General features: G+C 49.0%; 1 protein-coding gene across 1 annotated transcript; it reads left to right on the top strand.

The window, feature by feature from the left end:
- Window positions 1-10,999: 10,999 nt before the first annotated feature.
- TCTE1 (t-complex-associated-testis-expressed 1) lies at window positions 11,000-17,474 on the top strand. The gene is made up of 4 exons (XM_008495577.2): window positions 11,000-11,262; window positions 13,175-13,743; window positions 14,837-15,286; window positions 17,298-17,474. The coding sequence occupies exons 1-4, from the start codon at window positions 11,082-11,084 to the stop codon at window positions 17,472-17,474; spliced, it is 1,377 nt and encodes a 458-aa protein (XP_008493799.1). The 5' UTR covers window positions 11,000-11,081.
- Window positions 17,475-19,029: the final 1,555 nt, after the last annotated feature.

The following is a 19,029-nucleotide window of genomic DNA, read 5'->3' as shown; positions in this document are numbered from 1 at the left end:
CATTCCACTCCCTACTGGTCTCCCTTTTCTGTGAGTAGGCTCTGAGGAGTGTCCCCAGCCTTCGAGAGAAGTGGTGACCCCCTGCAAGGGGTGTTAGATGTCTCTCTGTAAGGGTTATCAGAGCCAAGCGGGCTTGAAGGTAATTGAAGGTAAATAAGGCAAGCAGGGATGAAGCCCTCATTTAAAACGTAACAAAGCCCCTGGAGCTCTGAGCTGCTTTCTTGTGGTCATGTGAGGGGAAGAAGCTGCACTGCCTGTCTTGGGCTTTTCCAAATCTCCCTGTGCACTGTATGCTGTAGAACCTGAGCCCCCACTGTGTCCCTCTAGAGCACTTACCCTTCTCACAAGCACCTTGGGTTTATGAAACCATGGCACAACTTGGAGAGGTGGAAATCGGGGCAGGGAAGGGAATAACACAGAATCACAAGCTAAAATGCAAAGCACAGACCACCCTGGGTAGAAAAGAGACCATGCAAAACCAATGAAGTATCTCCATGAGTGTGCTGGAAAACAGCCACCCACTAACTCTCATCCCCAGCCTGGGAAGGGAAAAGCTTCACACCTGCTCTGAATATCATGAAGGCTGCAAGAAGCCCAGACAGGAATAGAAGTCACTAAGTAGATGCTTTCCCTCCTCCAAGTGAAAATGCATCCTCCTCCCCTATTTTTATGCCTCTCTTTTCTTCTCCTCTCCACTATTCTCCTCGCAGTGAGGGGTCCCATGCTCCAGGAACAAGAGCCGTGGGGATTGCTGTGATGCAGTGGTGACAGTGGAGACCCTGGAGCTCAGGCAGTGCTAGTGGAGATGTCCATCACTGGGTACCAAGAGCCAGCAGAAATGTCACAGTCCCTCCAGGAAAAGAGAGATTGCTCAAATGGCCACCTAGTTCTGGGCCAAAAGCAGCAGGTACTGCACTACCCCAGCCATCTGAAGCAGAAAGTCTGGGAATATCTGAGAAAATCATCCCTGAGTGCCTTTTGCTGCCGAAATGCAGCCCCATGCTCCCAGCAGGGCTCACAAACAGGATGCTTCTGCTTCCCACAGGCTCTGACAAACAGGATGCTTCTGCTTCCCACAGGCTCTGAGACATACTTTCTAGCAGCTCTTTCTAGTTGCTCTGCTTTTCCTCTGCTCCTCCTCATTTTGATAGTGGGAACTGGGGGCTTGTCCTGCCTAAAAAAAAAAAATAAAAAAGCTTGCTAAACCCTCACATCTGTAACTACCTTTGCAGACAGTGACTGAGTGCTGGTGAACAATCCTGACCAAACAAGAAATTTTCCAACAAGTGAGGAAGGAAGCATCAGCTGTGGTCACATCCTATGCATTGCTTATTCGTTATAGCACAGCCTGAGAGCTGGACACAGGGGAGAGCTTCAGAGCACGTCCTCTCTTCCCTGGCACCCCTAGGTCTGGGGTGCTGCCAGCAGCTCCCACATCAATCCCACTATGACTGGAACTGAGGACCCAGGAAGATGTAGCAAACACGACAGCCTGAAATCTGGCAGTGCTGCTTCTCCGGCTCTTTTCTGTAAATGGAAGGGTGGAGAGAAAGGGAGGGGAGCCTGGCACAGCTCCTGCCCCAGCCTAGTGTGCCATCTGGCATTTGGATGCAGCACAAGGGGTTGAGTGGGAGTCAGCACAGGGGCCTAATTCTTCTGGCTTGACATTGTGGGAATCTTGGGAAAAGGGAAGGAGAGAAGGCTTCAGTAGCAAGGAGAAAGGTGTTTGCAACTGGGAGCCAGTAGGTCCCTGGGCACAAATCCTGCCCACAGGAAGGTTCAGAAAACATACGGTTTTCTGAAAGGTTTCAGTTCAAAAAATGTACGATTTGGAAAAAAAAACAAAAACAAAAAGATGCAAATAAACTGCCTTGTCTGGGGAGCTTCAACTTGACAGAATGAGGCAGAATGTCTGCCTTTTTCCTCTCACCCTGATACAAGCAGCAAGGGACACTGAAGGAAGGGGGTTCCCATGGTGAAAAATGTTGCTGAGCTGAGCCAAGCAGGGGTAAATCCATGTTTTGGTGAAAGAGCAAGGATTTGTTGAGACATCAGGTCTGTTCAGATGTGCAGGACAGCACAGAGGTGGGGTTAGCAAAATACAGCATTATCAAGCAAACACTGAGGTGAAGGGTGTCCTGCCCCAGAGTCAGAGTCTGGGGTGTACAGGAAAGATTCAACAGCCATCCACTTTTGCCTCCATCTTCTTGGGATTTGATTCCTGAAAGGCACAGCTTCAGTGGATGAAGAAAATCTAATCTCATGAAGAAAATCTCATCTGCACTTAAGTAACCTGGATAAAATAAACCTTCCTGCTTCAGAGTTCAGGCCAGAAGTGGAATGATGTAAAAGGGAAAAAAACATCCCCCCCTTAGGCAGCTCATATCCTGACTAACCCCACAGCAGCTGGGCAGTGCACCTTGGGAGATGTGAGAAAAGTCCAGGGATATCCTGGGGCTGGCTTTCACCAGCAGCAGAGGAAGGATGCCCCTTTTTCACAGACCTTGGTGCGATGCATTGTGGTGGCGATGCCATTCATAACAGCAGATCAGGTTCCCTGATTACTTCTTCCCTTGTTTTGTTTCTTTAATTATTCTCAAAGAGAGAGTGTCCAGCCCACCTGCACCCTCAGGCTTCTGTGGGATCATTTCTCTTACTCCCCCACAAGGCTCCTGTGCACAACTGGAAGGGCCAGGACAGAAGAAGCTACTTCAGCCCACTAGCAGGCAGGCTCTGCCTCCTCCCCTGTGCCCAGCATCCATGGGCAAGGCCTGTGAGATGCCCTGGGGAGATGAACCTCCACTCCCACTGACAAACCCAGCTCCCCACAGCTGGTGCACAGCCTGCTCCTGCACAACTGGTGCAGGCAGCAGATGGGCCCATCTCTCCCTGCCAGCACAGGCAAGAGGGCTGGAAGGTAGGAGGTAGAACCAAATCCAGTTTAGTTAAGGGTAATTACCATTCATCCCAGGAACTGGTAGGAAACAAAACCCACGTTCTGCCTGTCTATTAATAGCTGTCAGCAGCTGTACAGTTCTTGCTGGGACCCAGAGAGAGCAAAAAGCTTTGGGAAGAGCAGCATCATGGAGGGCATCATGCTCCCCCATCTATCAGCACTGGCTGTGCAGGGGCCTTTTTCCTCCTCCCAGCATGGTGTTTCTTTTGCTGCTTCCTCCAGGATTCTAGGAGATATTAGATGCTTTTAAACAGTGTTTTCAAGCAGGAGCTGCAGGGAGCCAGACAGAGGAAGACCTGGAGACAAGGCTTTGGAGCAAGTTCCTGCACCTCAGCATCCTCAATTTTCCAAGTTTCCCCTCATTTTGGCAACTTTCTGTGCCCCTCTGACCTTTCCAGTGAAAGCTATCCGAACAAGGAGACTCGCCCAGTGCCAAGGAAGGATAAACCTTGTTGGATCCTGTCCCAATGAATACCTTTGACATCAGGCAGACATCGAACACCAACTGCCTTCTCTCAAGCTCCTTCATCTGTGCCCACAGTTCTTCTCTCCCAGCAAGAAAAAATGCAGCTGACAGATGGGGGTTGCCACGCTGAAGGTATCAACTAAAGAAGCTGCCCCACATAGCATAAAGGACTTGAATAATAAGATGATATTCCTGAACTGGTATGGTGACTTCTGGCCATCACAGTGTGGTGTGAGGACAAAGGGAGCAGAGCTGACTAGGAGGACATGTGCACAGAGGTTTGTTTTTTCCCCTTCCACCCCTGCTACCTCCAGCTGCCACTGCGAACAGCTGTTCTGCTGCTTGCTGTGGGCAAAAATGTCACCAGATGCACTCGTATAGTCCTCAAGGAGACAGCTGGTGTTGGTGCCACCCCACTAGAGAGAAACCAGGAAACAGATTAGAGGAGAGGGAAGCTGCTTGGTGGCTGAGCAAAGCAGGTTGAAGGCAGAAAAGGCACTGTGGGTGCTGTTCTCTCCTGGTCAGGCACTAGGCAATGCCTGACAATAGTCCCTGTCCCAGCACACCCAGCACATCTTCACTGCTTCTGCTGTAGGGCTGCCAGCAATCCTTGAGCTCAGTTCTCCTGAGGTGAGGGTCCCCTTGGGTCCCCTTCTTTCCACTGTTCACCCAGCATCTTCCCTTAGAGGACAGAAGCAGAGAAAGGAAATGTAGAAGCAGAGGTTTGGGTCAAAAGAGGGGCCTCCCCAGGCCAGCCACTGACAGACAACTTGGTCTTTAACTTCAGCAGGTCCCCACAGCCCACAGGCTGCATACAGACCACTAATCTCTCCCTGGATGATCTTCAACACGGCCAGCCTGTGGTGCTATGAAAGACCATATGGGGATGGAGCAGAGGTTTGAAGCTCTCTGACAAAGCCTCAGCTTCTCATGCCATGGCTTTAGCAATAATACCTATTTAAGAGCTTTAAGGATTTTCCCTTCTCTCCCCTTCCAAAGAGGGCATGGTGCTGCCTGCTCCCACATGGCTTGTCTCCCAGCAAGACCTTACAAATGCCCTCAAAGAGACAAGGAAATCAGAGTGGGAGAAGCCAGGTAGGGCAGCACATTTCTAGTCTATCATGCCTGGGACAGTAAAAAAGGTTGTCACCCTATAGCCATAGCCCTGTCTCCAGAACAGGATGGGAATCTTTGCATCAGCAGCAGAAGGTGTCTGTTGGATATGTCCCCCACACACAAGGCACTGCAGGACCTGGCTCCTCTAATTTATTTGTTATGATAAGGAAATTCAGCTACTGTTACATTGTCCTCAAACTCCAGGCAGAGACAGCTGAGATGATAATGCACAACAGCACCATAGGCTCTGTCTGGGGGAAATCTGAGACTTGGCAGCTGGGAGATACAGAGGGCAGCTGTGATTTGCTGATGGGATGATGTTTTGGTGACCAAGGCCCAGAAGCAGTGTCTTTCCCCATACCCTTCCTTAGCTGTGAACATTGGGAATGGGAATGGGAATGAATATGAATGTTTTGCCCTCCCCACAGTCAGCTACTCTATGGCATTTGAGGAGTAACCACCACTGCACACTCCACTGGAAACACAAGCTACATGCATTGAAATAAATGTGAAGGTAGATAGAGTTAACAAAGCCATCTTTCAGGTGCCACTCCTTATTTTCAGCAAATGACTCAACACCTGGTTGCATCCAGTTCAGCAACTTGACTGCAATACTTTGGGAGTACTGTCTCTGGGATCTGATGACTCTGGCCAGAGAGATCACAGTCTTCAAAACATGACTTTGCATCACATTAGCTGTGAGGGAGGCCTGAAGACTTCCCCAATGCTGGCTTGTTGGAGGCTCAGCTTAGAAACTGAGCGCAATTGTGGAGGCAACTCAGGAGGGCTATTTCTGTAGGTCCAGTTTGTCTATCTCCTTTGCTGTTCAGAACTCAGACTGAATACATGCATGGAAAACAGTACAAGAGAAAATGTTTCTAGTTTTATATTTCCTGCATTCCTGCTTCTCAAGATCTCGTAAGCCCTGGGCAAGTGTTTGTGAAAGGCTTTGCAAGGCCTCTGACCTCCTTGCTGTGTTAAACACCAGCTTGGCTCACTGGCAGTGTCACTGTCTTCTGGGGAGTTGAGTGACAGAATCAGGCTACACCAAGAAAAGAAGTATATTGCTGCCAAAGTCTAACTCCTCATCTTTGAAACACACCGAGAAGGCCTCAAAATCTTGATCCTTTTTTAAATCTATGCGTTTATGGTTTTGTTGCTGAGCCTTTTTGGGTAACCTTGAATCACGTTTATAACATCTTCTTCACAATGAGGAGGTCTATTTTAAATGAAAGTCAGTGCAGCTTCCCCAAAATGCCAGCTATCATGGGACTTGCAGGACTAACATGAGAGCTGGCAACAGTATTGCATATACTCCCACAGGGCATAGGCTGGCTATGCTCATCATGTACCCGCTACTGAGCACATCAGCATTTTGAAGGATCAAAAGAAAGTCATGTTTCACTCTAAAAATCTACTGGCAAATACCAAAATGCTAAAGTCTGAGAAATGGGAAGGAGAGGCACATTTTTACCCTTTTGTTTACTCTCTATATTCCACATCATCTTGTGTGCAGTCGCGGCCTTGCCTAGGATTCAGGTCTTTCTCTGCAAGAGAGTGCTCTCTAGCAGAATGTAAAAAGAGCAGACAGAAGAGGAGAGAGGTGGGCATGCAGCCTATGGGCTCAGATCTTGCTGCTGGTGGAGTTCTCAGACCTTCTCTTCCTCCCCCCTCTCCCCTCCCTTATCAGACCTGCCTGTGATCTGTCATTCAGGGGTAATGGCCCCAAAAATGTGAGGCCTTGAAGCAAGACAGTTTCAGGCACCGGCAGCACATCTTCAGCAAGGAAGTTGTTATGAATGCTGATAAGCTTTAAAATACAAATGCACAACAGAACAGGTACCTTGAGCAGAGCAAGGCACCCAGGGTTTGAGCACCGGCAGCCAACCATTGCTGGAGCACTGCTCGCTCTGTTCTTTCCCTGCTGCCGAGATGCCGCAGCAGCTGCTACCGCAGGCCTGTGCGGGACCTTGGCCAACGTCCCCACCAGCACCCCCGGAGCAGCTCCCTGGCCCGTGCGGGGTGCGAGGGCCCCCGTGGTGAGCCCAGACGCTTTTCCTATGCTGACCGAGAGGGTTTCCACCAAGGCTCGGCGCCGCGGCCCTTCACTACTGGCCCTCAGCCCCACCTGCGACCTCCCTCCCCGTCGTCCCGGGCCGTGGGACCGGCTCCCCCCCCCCCGCGATCCTACGCCCCCGGTGGGGCTGCCAAGAACGGGCGGCGCTCCCCACACCCGCCGCATCATCGCCCCGCTCCGCCCCGGCAACCGCCGCGTCCCCAGAGATCGGCGGCGGCGGCGGAGGGTGAGGGCCGGGCGGCCCGGAGGAGGAAACCCCTAGGGGTGAGGGGGAACCCCTCCTGTTTCATGCCCGGGCTGCACCCGCGGCATTGCCGGGGCTGAAGTGTCCCCTTTCCGATGGGGTGCTACCCCCTTCTCCCCCTCCCGCTCCCCAGCAGTGTGCAGACCTCCATCAGTCGCCTGGGCTGATGAGTTTTCTGCCCTCTCGGGGACTCCGCAGAGAACCTGCGCCGGGAGAAGGGGAGAATAGTAGGGCCACACCACCGGTATTTCGGGGAGCTGGGCTGTGGGTGCTGGCTGGGGTCTGGGGGGGGGAAAAAGGGGAGGAGGGGGCTTACTGGGGAGTTGAGCAGCAGCAGCCAGATGTTTTCCTTCCCTCCCGGGGGCAAGGAGCTCTTCCCGGAGCCTACAGGGGCTGACACGACCATGTGCTGAGTGGCCAGGGCTGCAGTGGGCAACGCTCAGGTCCTAAAGTGCTTTTGTGTTTCTGACGCCTCTTTTGGGCAGCGATGGTCACCTGGGCAGGGGTCTGGGGTGCTGGCAGGTATCCAGGACCACAGCATTGGTCTTTTGCATCAGCTGGATTACAGTGATGACATTAACCATATTCCCAAACAGCCGGCTGGCCTTGTTCTGACCCATCTCCCATTACAGACAAATTCCATTATATCCGGAGCTAAATAGATCTCTCATTTGGCACATTTTGGTTTTTAAACTTACTTAAAGCCCATTGCAGAGTCTCAGCCCCTTAATGAGCCTTCAGTATGCTGCCCTAATGCACACTTAGCATCAGCCTCTCACAGTGCAAGGCAGTGTGGCAAGTCCATGCAGGTGGTAATGGGATCAATGGTTTTAAGCCAGTGCTCAGAATCAGTTGCCAGCATCCCCACTAGCCTGCCCAGAGTAGAAGTAACAGCATGAAGGCCAAGACAGCTGCAGTACAGCTGGCAGTTTCAGGGTGCTGCTGCAGTGGCATGCCAGTAGCCTCAGTTTCTGGGTAGATTGAGCTTCAGTATGGATGTGATCTCATCTGGGGCATAACCATCCTTGGGAAGATTCTTCTCCTGCCTTTACAAACTGTCCAGTGAGCACAGTGTGTACAGGCACTCCAATTTTTTTTATCACCATGCTGCTGGTAGGAGGCATCAGCCAAAGGTCAGCCTTTTCCATGCAACTCTTTTTTTGGTCTCTCTAGGCTTTGGTCTGAATCAAAAGAGCAGAAGACTTTAATGTTAGAGCACATGTCCTATTTCCAGATCAAAACAGGTGCCACTGAAGAAGGTTTGTTAGGCATACTAGGTCGCAACATAAGTTGCTTATTCCTGGGAAGGAAAGTGTCATTTCTTTTGCTTAGAAATTCTGATGCCATTTACCTTTCAGCCCAATCTAGGTGTTAAATGGCATAAACTGGGAATTTGCTACGTGACCTCATGCATTGTATGTTATTTGATAAAACCTTTTTAGCGTAGGTGATGTGTAGAGTGGGTAGGAGGGCACGTGGGTTAACACTCTTAACTTGGCTTATTGATAGTGAATTACATAATTTCTTCTGTGTTTAAATCCATATTTAGCAAACGCAGCTGTGGGAACTGGCATGGGGTTTTAGTTCTGGCTGGACAAGACTTCTGCAGCCAAGATGGAGGGGATGCAGGAGGCAAAGGGGTCCTTCCCCTGGGGGGCTGCAGAGATGAGGGGTGAGGTGTGCCCACCATGCTGGGGATGGGGGAACAGATAAAGTGTGAGCAGTGACTCAGCATCAGACTCAGCTTCCCTCAGCACCACAGATGAGGAGTTGATTCATACACCTTCTTCAGGCTGGATTCATGATGAATGCCAAGTAGGGCTGATAAAGTCAACAGAGCTTTCTTGATGTGAAACTCATATTGAAGGGAAGCTCCTTCGCAGCCAGGACACCCCAAGATGTCTGTTTCTCATTTGGGGACATCCTATGTCGGGTCTGGTTTACAGCTGGGTAGTGCACACTGCAGGCTGGCTGACCTCACACTGCAGGTGAGTGTTGCTCGGTGAGCTTCATCCAATGTATGGAGGGGCTGCACTCTTTCTAGAGTTGGGTTTCAGCTATGCCTGACAGCAGCTGTGCCTCTTGCTTGATCTCCAGGAGCCCCCTTGGCACCAAGAGTTGGGTTTCAGCAGTGTCAATGTGCTGTGGAGAGTCAGGCCTCTTCCCCCTCAGTGGTGGCCCACAATCACAGCACCTTCCCTTGGGGCAGAGAGTTTCACAGAGAGAAGACTCCCAGTCCTCATATCTCCCCAACACTCAATCCTTCTCCTTCCATAGTCACCCTTCTCCAGATCAAGCTCACTTCTACAGACATTGCTTTTGTCATCCGTACACCAATACCACCTGGGAAATTCAGCTTCCCTGTCCTTAGGAATCCTTGTACTTGGGAATCCTTGTCCTCCATCCTCCTGCTTTGTGCTGCCACTCTTTCCTCAGACCTACTTCAAGCACATTTGAAGAAGCCTTTGCTGACACATTTGCTGCAGTACAGAATGAATCATTGTGCTCCTCTCCTCTCATTCTTGGCATTTCCTGGATCGCCTCTCTCCACTCCCCACCCTTTGCAGGTTCCTTTGCAGGACTTTCGTCAGATGCCTTTTGCAGGAGGAAGGAGCAGTGGGAGGAACAGTAGCAAAGCAAGTCACAAAGCTTCCAGGGGCCTGTGCTGGCCAAGGCAGCACTAACGGGGAAGACACAGGAGAAGGGAGCAGCCTTGTGCAGGAGAAAGACCTAAGATGTCTCATTTGGGGAGCACTGTCTGTCTCATGCTCTTCATAAAAGGAGGAGCTGTTTCTGATTAAAGCGCTGTTCAGCTGAGGGATGCTCTGGTACAAGATAGTACATGTCAGCAAGCTGTTATCACAGAATCCTTTTGATTCTACCATGATGCAAGGCCATTTTTGCCCTGAGGCATCCTCTTGGTCTTGCAAGAAGCTGTCCTCACCTCTGACATTTCCATCAATCCATCTGTCTCATGTTTCTTTTAGGTGTCCTGCAGTCTCTAACTGCCCAGCCCTGCCCTCCAGTTAGCCCCAGTAAGGATTAGCTGTGTGCTCTGGGGGATGCTCACCAAGCCTGAGAAGTCCTGTTGAACCCAGGACTCAAGAGGCAGACTCCTTCCACATGTCTTCTCTGCCTCTCTCAGACTGGTAGGGCTGGAAAGGGAACCATTGAGACTTCCAGACAATAACCATAAATATGGTATTTTGATGGCTGAGAGTTCTGGTTCTGAGGTTGCTGCAGGAAATGGAAAATGGGAAACTTTGGTCTGAGAAAGCTCCACAAAGTTCACAGGACTGGGCATCTTGCCTTCTGCTCCAGGCTCATTCTTCTAGCTCTTATCTGCTTAGTCTCAGTGTGGTCTGAACAGGTATAAACATCTGACCCGTCTTGTCAGTTAATGGATTTTTGGAGGGAGTTCAGATGGAGAATAATTGGAAAAAGCAGGAAAAAAACCCCCACAAATACACTTACAGTGCACTCATCTATAAAGTGTCTGACTCACAAGAACATTTCAAATCAAATCAGAGATGGTCTTGCTCAGTATCCCATCTCTGACAGTAGCTAGAAGCAAATGGCTTGAGAAGAGCAGAAAACAAATGCAAGTATGTGTGGGTTCTTTCCTCCAACACTCTCTCCCTCTCCAGCTAGGCTCCACTCACACTGGGCCAGATGTGGTTTCTGTGCAGTGATTCATTCTCAAAGGGTTTCTCTTTCATGGACTTGGAAGATAACATCATGATGGAACAGCATTCACAACATCCTGTGGCAAGGAATTCTCTAGATTAACTGCAGACATTGTGAAGAGCCACTGTTTTCATTTGTTTTAAACCCAGATCTTGCCAGTTTCACCTATTTCTTTTATCAGAAAAAAAGGAAAAAACCAAATCCTCTTCAACAGCACTCTGAATTAACGCCATGTTATTATCTGCTCATTACACGTGGCACCTAGAGACCTCTGTACTGGGCAGTGTATAAAGATCAGTCTGAGTAATAGTTGCTTTGTGCAGTGCTTCCAGCCCAAGCAGAGGAGTTAGGTAAAGGGCAGGGGGCAAGTGCATGACAGAGGGGCAGTATGAGCAGAGAATTCTTATCACTGGCCTCCTTCTAAGCTTACTTTTTTCTTTTGTAGGCAGCCCAGCTGGAAAGCATGGTGATGACTTCTGCTCTCAAGCAATATTCCTCTTGCTTGTCCTAAAGGAGAAGTGGGTCCTGAGCCAAGATGCAGCAGCCAGTGGCTGATGGCAGGAGCACAGCTGTTCCCTGGATGTATCCATCGCAGTCCAACCGCACTGCTGACTCCTACTCTGTGCACCGCATCATCGAGGATCCCGAGTGGTCCCTTGTCACTGTCCCCCACCTCACTGAACTCTGCCTCCAGCACATCGTCCAGAATTTCGAAAGTAAGCAGGAGTGTGTCTCTCCTGGGATACACAGAGAGAGAGCATCCGTCCCAGGGAGCAGAGGGTCAACAAGTTGGGCAGAGGCACCTGAAAGGCAGAGTGTGGTACCTAACCCTGACAAAGGGACAAATATTCCCTCAGGCAGCCAGTTAAGCAAACTGTTTAATTATGTTAGTATACTTGCATACTCCAGGTCTGGCTGTTGTCCTGTGGGATGCTATCCGGAATGTCACCATGCCCTAACATTGCCTTAATTTTTCCTCTTCCCTCCATGCTCCGCTGAGCATATTTAGGTCAGTCATGGCCATGCCTGAGGAGTTAGTGTTTCCTTTTCCTGATTCACGCACACATTATGGTAGCACTGAGGGATGGAGTTCTGATGTGCTGAGTTCTGTACAGAGATGGAGAGCTGCTCCTTGCTCAGAGGAGCTACCAACTCAGGATACATACTGTACTCACAGGCCTTCTCTGTGGCTTTTGCTGGTGGTGTGACTTACATCCTCAAGCAGGGAATATAATTTTGAAGCAGGTGGACTCATAACATAGCAAAACAGAAACAGCATTTCTCATCTGGTAACTGGCTGGGGGGGAGAAAAAAAGGCCTACTTGTATTTTTGGCTGACTCAGTGAAGTGGTAGAAAAGACCAAAGATAGGTCTAAGGGTATGTCCCCATTAGGAGAGTGTAGAGGATCTCGGTGCTGCTGCACACCAGGAGCTGATGATATATGAGGGCCAGAGGTGATGATACTTGGAAGCCTGAGCTGGAAGATCCTCATAGTCCTATCACCCTGGTCAGTCAGTCCAGTGTCAAATGGTCGGACCTTCATTGTGTGCATATAAGAGCAGTGTACTTGGCACCTTGGGGACCCTGATGACATGACCTGAGCTGTGCAGCTGCATCTGACCCACTGATGCTACCTGAGTGAGCCTAAGTGAGTGACTGAGTGCAGGCCATGTGTCCCACCTCTGCTTCTCTTGTGGGACTATGCAGAGAAGGTCACTGCAGTGCTAGCTGTAGAACACTGGAGAATAGATTCTGCAAAGGTGGTATAACTGTCTTTAGGAAGGAAATGCCACAAAGAGGAAATATAAAAACAGTAGCCCCATTTTATCTCTCAAAATCTGTTTTCCCATGTGCGAATAGGCTTCTCCACTGATGATTTCTGTTACTTGATGCTACCACATTTGTGTCACCAAACATTCACGGTGTCAGTATACATGGCTTTTTTCTGATATTTCCTACCACAAAGAAATTCTACTAGAAAGAAGACAGCTGAGACCTAGGGCAAGCATTGGGAAAGAGACTGAGGGAATAAGGCTCCTAGGAAAAGACAAGTTTTATTTAAACATAGTTGGACCTAAAGGCTGAAAGTGTGTCTCAGTGGGTAGGAACAGGAATCAATTTGGGATAAGGCAGACACCTGAGTTAAGATAAAAAGGCACAAGGACTCCCATGAATAGCACACAGACGGTTGTTCTCAAATATCATCCTTTAATATGCTTAGAAACCAAAGGGAGAAAGTTCAGCAAATGACAAGACAAGCCCTCCCATCACTGTAAGGCTGAATTAGCTCTCTTGGGAGCAAAAGTCCTGCTCTGAATATAAACTGCATTCAAATTAAATTTTCAGCAGGAGCTTGGTTTCTGATGCAGTTCCCAAATATTAGGGGAGGAAACCAAATTACGCTGATGTTTTACTGTAAAAGATAGAAATCCTACACAGAAATGTAGGAGATGTATCCTACACATTTTCTGCCAGCTTAGCTCCCTGCACCAGCAGCTGGCAACTGAGAGCTCGTTATCAGCAGAGGAGAGGGCTTCAGCACACAGCTGAGGGACTGAGCAGAACTGTAGTGCCAGCCATGGTTTTCACAGACCAGACCAACCTCTCCTTCTCTTCCTCCCCTGCAGAGAACCCTATTTTGGACCGTCTTCTGCCTGAGCACCAAAAGAAGGTTCTGGACAGGCTCCCCACTGGCCTTCCTCTCGCTGTGACTGCCAACATAATAAATGATGAGGACTACTGGAAGAGGTGCTGCATGGAGCGCTGGCAAGTGTGTGACATTGACAACTATGGAGGCAGCTGGAAAAGGATGTTTTTTGAACGTCACCTGGAGAACACCCTAAAATGTTTCATCCCTAACAGCACAGATCCCAAACAGGTCCTAGAACTCATCCCGCTCTGCAAAGACTATGTGTGGAAACTGGAGGTTGATCAGTTCTTGCCACCAGTGAAGGTGGATCAAAATGAGGAGGAGGATGACCTCTCTGATACAGCTAGTGATATGGGGCTCAGTGAGGTCACCATGAATCACTATGACCTCGGACTCCTCATTACTGCTCTCCCTCACCTTGAGGAGCTTCATCTGACTTACAATGTGAAGGACTGTGGTATGAACTTTGAGTGGAACCTCTTTAACTTCACCTACCAAGACTGCTGCAACCTTGCTATTGCTGTGAGGATGTGCCATAGCCTGAAAGTAATCTATCCCAAACGAAACTTTCCTTCCTCAGATAGATCTTCAAATTGCTGGGGGGGGAGGGGAAGGAAATCTAGGGGCCAGTTTTTCTTGCTGAGAGCATGGATGCCCTTGCAAGCTGCAGTCTAGCAGAGTGCAGAGATGTTAACTTGCTAGCCTAGCACTGAGTATCTTGTATCTTCTTGCTAGAGAAGGTTGTCAGAGGGTCAGGGAGGGAAACACTTGCTCCCACAAAACATGTTCGCTGTAACCCAAGAGAAACCGATAGAAAGTAACACTCCTGTGTTAACTCCTTAAATAATTCCATGAGGGAGCAAGAAGTCCAAAGAGAGTTTGTCATAAGGAGGATGGTTATACCCAGTAAATACATATCAATATGCCCCAGAGCAGCAGAAACCCCCAAGAAGAGCATGGGAAAATACATTTCCCCTTAGAGTAATGAAGGGTCTTCATTCCGGATGTTAATGGAATCTTCACTTCTGTGGCAATTGCAGTGCAGATACCCAGCCCCTCCAACACATCAGCAGGCGTTGCTACCCAGAGGAAAGCCAGAGGGAGCTAGAGTGCTCTTCCCACAGGCTGACATGCTTTCAGAGGTATTTTTCTGCTTGGCTTACAGAAGAGATACCACCTCTCCTGCAGCTGTTGAGGTGCCCTGGCCAAGCAGGGCTTTGCACTTTCCAGAGAGCACTGCAGTAACCCCCAGTACATGTGCTCACTTAGACACTGACTCTGATCTGGGGTGAGTTCCACTGTTACTCTCTGTGGGTATCTGGGCAGCTTTATCTTGTTTTAATTTAACTCCATGTCAGAAATCTGTGGAGTCAGAGGAGAGGAACAGGCATTTCCAGGAGGTGAACCATTTCTCCCTAGAATAGGCATGGGACAGCAGTGGTATGTCCTGCTTGCTGGAAATATCTGCCCACTATAAAAGTGACAACTTGAACCCATTGCCTAAAGGTGTCTGAAGTGAAAGGAGATAAATCCTGTCTGGTGGCCCATGGGCTTAACTCACTGGAGGTCTTCTACAGACAATAATCCAAAGCACTGGCTCTTTAGTGTCCCTGTCATTTAGTTCCCTTTATGCCCACAGGTTTTCAAGCTGACACGCAGCCAAGTGGATGATGACAAGACCAGGCTGCTGGTCCGTAACTTGCTGGATCACCCCAGCCTGGTGGAGCTGAACCTGTCCCACAATCTCATTGGGGACAAGGGGGCACAAGCTATTGGCAAGCTGATCAACCACAGCAGATTAGAAATCCTCGATCTGTGTAACAACCAGATTGGTCACCTTGGGGCTCAGGCTCTTGCTCAAGCACTGGCTGAGAATTCCACCCTGACCTCCCTGAACCTGCGCCTCAATTGCTTGGAGGATGAAGGCGGGGAAGCGATTGGCCATGCTCTGCTGACCAACACCACCCTGAAGTTCATCCATTTGGGAAGTAATAACCTGTCAGAGCCAACTGCTACCCTTTTCTCCCAGGTCCTGTCTCAGAACAACACCCTGATGAGCATCAATTTCACATGCAACCACCTGGGGCTGGTAAGAGAAACCCTCTTGCAGTCTGTGAGACTGCATGGTGGCCTTAAAAAGCAGAGGCTGAGCCTGCCCTCTCTTGCAGCCACAGAGGAAAATGCCTCCTTCACATTGCAGTCTTGCTGCATTAACAATTGGTACCAAGGAGGGAAGAAACTATGGAAGACAGCAGGAAGGAGAAGGACATCTGTGTGCACACATGCATCTGTGTCACTCATTACATCTAATTCTGTTCACAGGGCTCCTCATCTGAATCTGCCTTACAGGCTTTGGACTTCTGGGCAGAGAGGGATTTTTCCCCTAAGAAACTGAAAACCAGGGAGTATGTCTGGGAAAAATCACATCCTCTTTACACACATGGGAGCAGCTAGTAATGATAGGGAGGCACGAGACAAAGGCCTTATGCATATCATCTGTGTTTTGGATAAGTTGTGCCATCTGTCACTCAGCAGCATGCAGATAGTGTCACCCTTCCCAGAATCAGTCCTGTCCATCACACACTCAGAGGAGACTGTTAGAAAATTGGCTCTGTTGCTGAGCTCCTTAAACTCACCCTACAGCTCGGGAGCAGTGTGGTTGGTCAAAAGTGTCACATCTGATTGAGTTATGAGTGGGTTATTGGGTTATCAGTCTTAAATTTTCTAGCTAGAGGAGCATCAACAGATCTTAGAATCATAGAACCACAGAATGGTTTGGGTTTGAAAGGACCTTAAGGATCATTTAGTTCCAACCCCCTTGCATGAGCAGGTTGTTCATCTTACTACATCCCAAAGAGCTGCAATGTGCCCACAATCTAGACTACTTTTCTTTTTTTGGTTAAAAAGAGCTTTAGAAATCTGCAGCTAGGCAGCCAAATACAATCATGCTGGCTTTTTAAACTTTCTGCTCTGCCTCAATTTTTCTCACTGTCACGATGAAGAGACAGCAGACCAGCTGTCCCTGCTGGCAGGAATATTGGCATCAATGTATTTGACAACAGTTTTAAAAGGATTTGATGGCAGAAAACCTTTTGTGAGTTCTAGACATGGAAAACCATTTGAGTGTAATGATACAAGGGGGCAAAGGTGAAGAGACAAATTTTTGCTTGGGAAATAACAATCTCTGCACTTAGCATCTTCCTTCTGATGAGCTCTCCTGGTACCCCTTTGCAAAGCTCCACAGAAGCCCAATAAATGGGCAGGTGGTATTATCATTGAGGAAATGGGGGGCTTTGCTAGAGATGCGTCAGATTCTGACTTGTGGAGCCCGTTAAAAACAGACTCCTTTTGTGTCCTTTTTGCCCTATGCTTTTTAGCAAAAGGTCTAAGAGGAAGGGTGCTGGGATAAGTGGACTGCCTGGGTGGAGGAAATGGGGGCAGGAGGTGTATTTGGTACCTGAAAGAGAATAGGTATTGAAGCTTTATAAAAAAGCCCAATTGTCACATCCCCAAAGGCACTGCTAAGGGAGGGAAATGTCCTAAAACAGAGTTGCCTTCCTTAAGCTATCTACATCCCATTTTCTGCCCCTACAAGCTAGACTCCAGTTGCTTGAGATTTCAACCCCAAAAACGCCACCCCAGCCTGGGAAATGGCATCCAGGCAAGACACTGCCAGCAGTGGTGCTCTCACCACTGCTGAGAGGAGGAGCAGCATGCAAATCACACTGCCCTTTGTCCCCACCTGGCCATGAGGTGGCGATGAGGGGACAAGGGAGAGCAGAGACTACTTTCAAGTTATCATCACCAGCCAGGCTATTAACCACCCTGAGCTTGAGAACTCCTGACATGGTACCCAGAGGGAGTCATTAGCATGTGTCATATCACTGAGTACTGCATAAGGTTACACTCCTTGCCTGTGTACTACTTCTGTGAGCATCATTTCAGGATTAAGCAAAGGCCTTTGTCACTTTTAGCACCATCTCATGGGCTCCCCACCAGCAGGGAACTGCAGGACAATTAGCCCTGGGGAGGACAGAAATGGAGCAATACACTTCCCTTTTGGATCTCCTTTAATCACTCCCCATCTTACCCATTTGCAGGACGGTGGGAAGCAGCTGCTTGAAGGACTGGCAGATAACAAGACTTTGACTGAGTTTGACCTCCGCCTGGCAGAAGTGGGCCAGGAGACAGAGTACCTCATTCACCAAATTGTGTGGGCCAACTGGGAAGCAGCAAGGCCAGAATCTCTACAGCATCCGCCCACAAACCCCCTCTGAAGAAGATGCTCCAGAGAGCACCAAGCTTTTCGGGTGCAGTGTTTGAGATACTTCACTTCAGAAGGTTGTTTTTATTTGTATGTCTGAGCAACACTCAACTTATGGCCATCACTGCCACCTTTCCCAGATCCCTGTCATCTATCTTGTGATGTAACACAAGACAGACATTTAAGCTCATGGGACAGTAGTGTCATCATAGAAGCAATCTCCCTCTTGAGCCATCTCTTCCACTGCACCTGAGACTAAATCCCACCTCCTGTAGTGTTTCTTATATGCTCCAGCAACAAGCTTAGTTCAGGCAACTGGATGTTGTTGCACCTGTAAAGCACCAAGGATGAAGTCTCCACCATCCAAATGGTCTAGTCCAGACCTAAACTTCAGACAGTCAGCTCACTTAAGCTTTTTGCTGAGGACAGTATGAGATGCATGCAGGATAGTGGGAATGTTGGTTTTAGTTCCTGGTCAGCTTTTCCTGGCTATTGCGCTGCTCCAGGATTTATTCATTTTTATAGCACAATTTGTCTGGACTTCCAGTTACAAGTGGTGAAAAGTAAATAAACAAATAAATTCAGGAAATTATAGGATAGGTGTCTTCACCATGGTTTCCTGCTTTGGGTTACTATGCCTTTGATGAGTGCTAGTCTACTTTGCTAACAGCTGAATTCTTTACAACCAGAAGCTTACCTTAACTAGTGGTGCTCTTCTGTGCAAACCTGTAAAAAAAAATAAAAAAATCTATGTTTCAGAGGGGTCCCTGCAGGACTGCTGGCTGCACAGTCCAGAGGCTTGAAAACAGCAGCTTCCTCGGGTTTAGATGAAAACAGAGCATCTTCCTTCTGCCCCATGGGCTATGGCCACCTGAGGACAGGACAGGGCACATACATGATTGCCTCAGTCCTTCTGAGGTCAGGAGAGGTCAGCAGGGAATTAAAGCAAGTGGGCTGACCTCCATCCCCTCATGCCCTCTGAGCAATGCAAGGGTCTTCAGGCATCTCCCAGTCCTATCTGGCACCAGCGCTCACAGACCCACTGCTGGCAGCCACCTCAGTGAATCATCTGAAACTTTTATTACACCGATTTGGTTTACAATCTTTGTACTTTTATATTTCCAACAAAAAAGGCAACATTGTGATATACTGTTTGTACATATATAGAGAGACAGACAGAGCTAGATCATATTGACAGAGCTGGAGAGTAAAAACTGTTTCCCAGTGCTCACAAAATAATTTGTTTGCCACGTACCCGCTTCTGCCTTGCTCTGCTGGATGGATACAGATGCCCATGCTGGCACCACCTGCCAGCCCCTGGCCAACAGGACCTTTGCCTGTGCCATGTCACCCCCTTGTAGAGCAGAAAGGATGGAGTGTGAGGCTATCCCTGGCGGCAGTGGCCACATAAGGGGTGCCAGCAGGGCTCAGCCCTGAGCCCTTGCAGGGCTGTGTAGCTCCCTTCCCACCTATTTGTGGATGCTCCAGGGGCTATGTCCACAAGAAAATCAGCAGCAGATGTGAAACCTCCCCACTGGGGCATCTCCCACTACTTGTTTCCCACCCTC

This window comes from Calypte anna, chromosome 3, assembly GCF_003957555.1.
Source record: "Calypte anna isolate BGI_N300 chromosome 3, bCalAnn1_v1.p, whole genome shotgun sequence".
NCBI lineage: Eukaryota > Metazoa > Chordata > Aves > Apodiformes > Trochilidae > Calypte > Calypte anna.
The sequence above is the reverse complement of the archived record's forward strand: the minus strand, read 5'-3'. Positions and strand labels throughout refer to the sequence as shown.

What these genes read in the sequence shown, in the direction of transcription:
- TCTE1 (XM_008495577.2), top strand. Translation starts at nt 11,082, where the DNA reads ATGCAGCAGCCAGTGGCTGATGGCAGGAGCACAGCTGTTCCCTGGATG. An exon ending in GGATGTGCCATAGCCTGAAA is followed by an intron (nt 13,744 to 14,836) that starts GTAATCTATCCC and finishes TTATGCCCACAG; the next exon opens with GTTTTCAAGCTGACACGCAG. An exon ending in CATGCAACCACCTGGGGCTG is followed by an intron (nt 15,287 to 17,297) that starts GTAAGAGAAACC and finishes ACCCATTTGCAG; the next exon opens with GACGGTGGGAAGCAGCTGCT.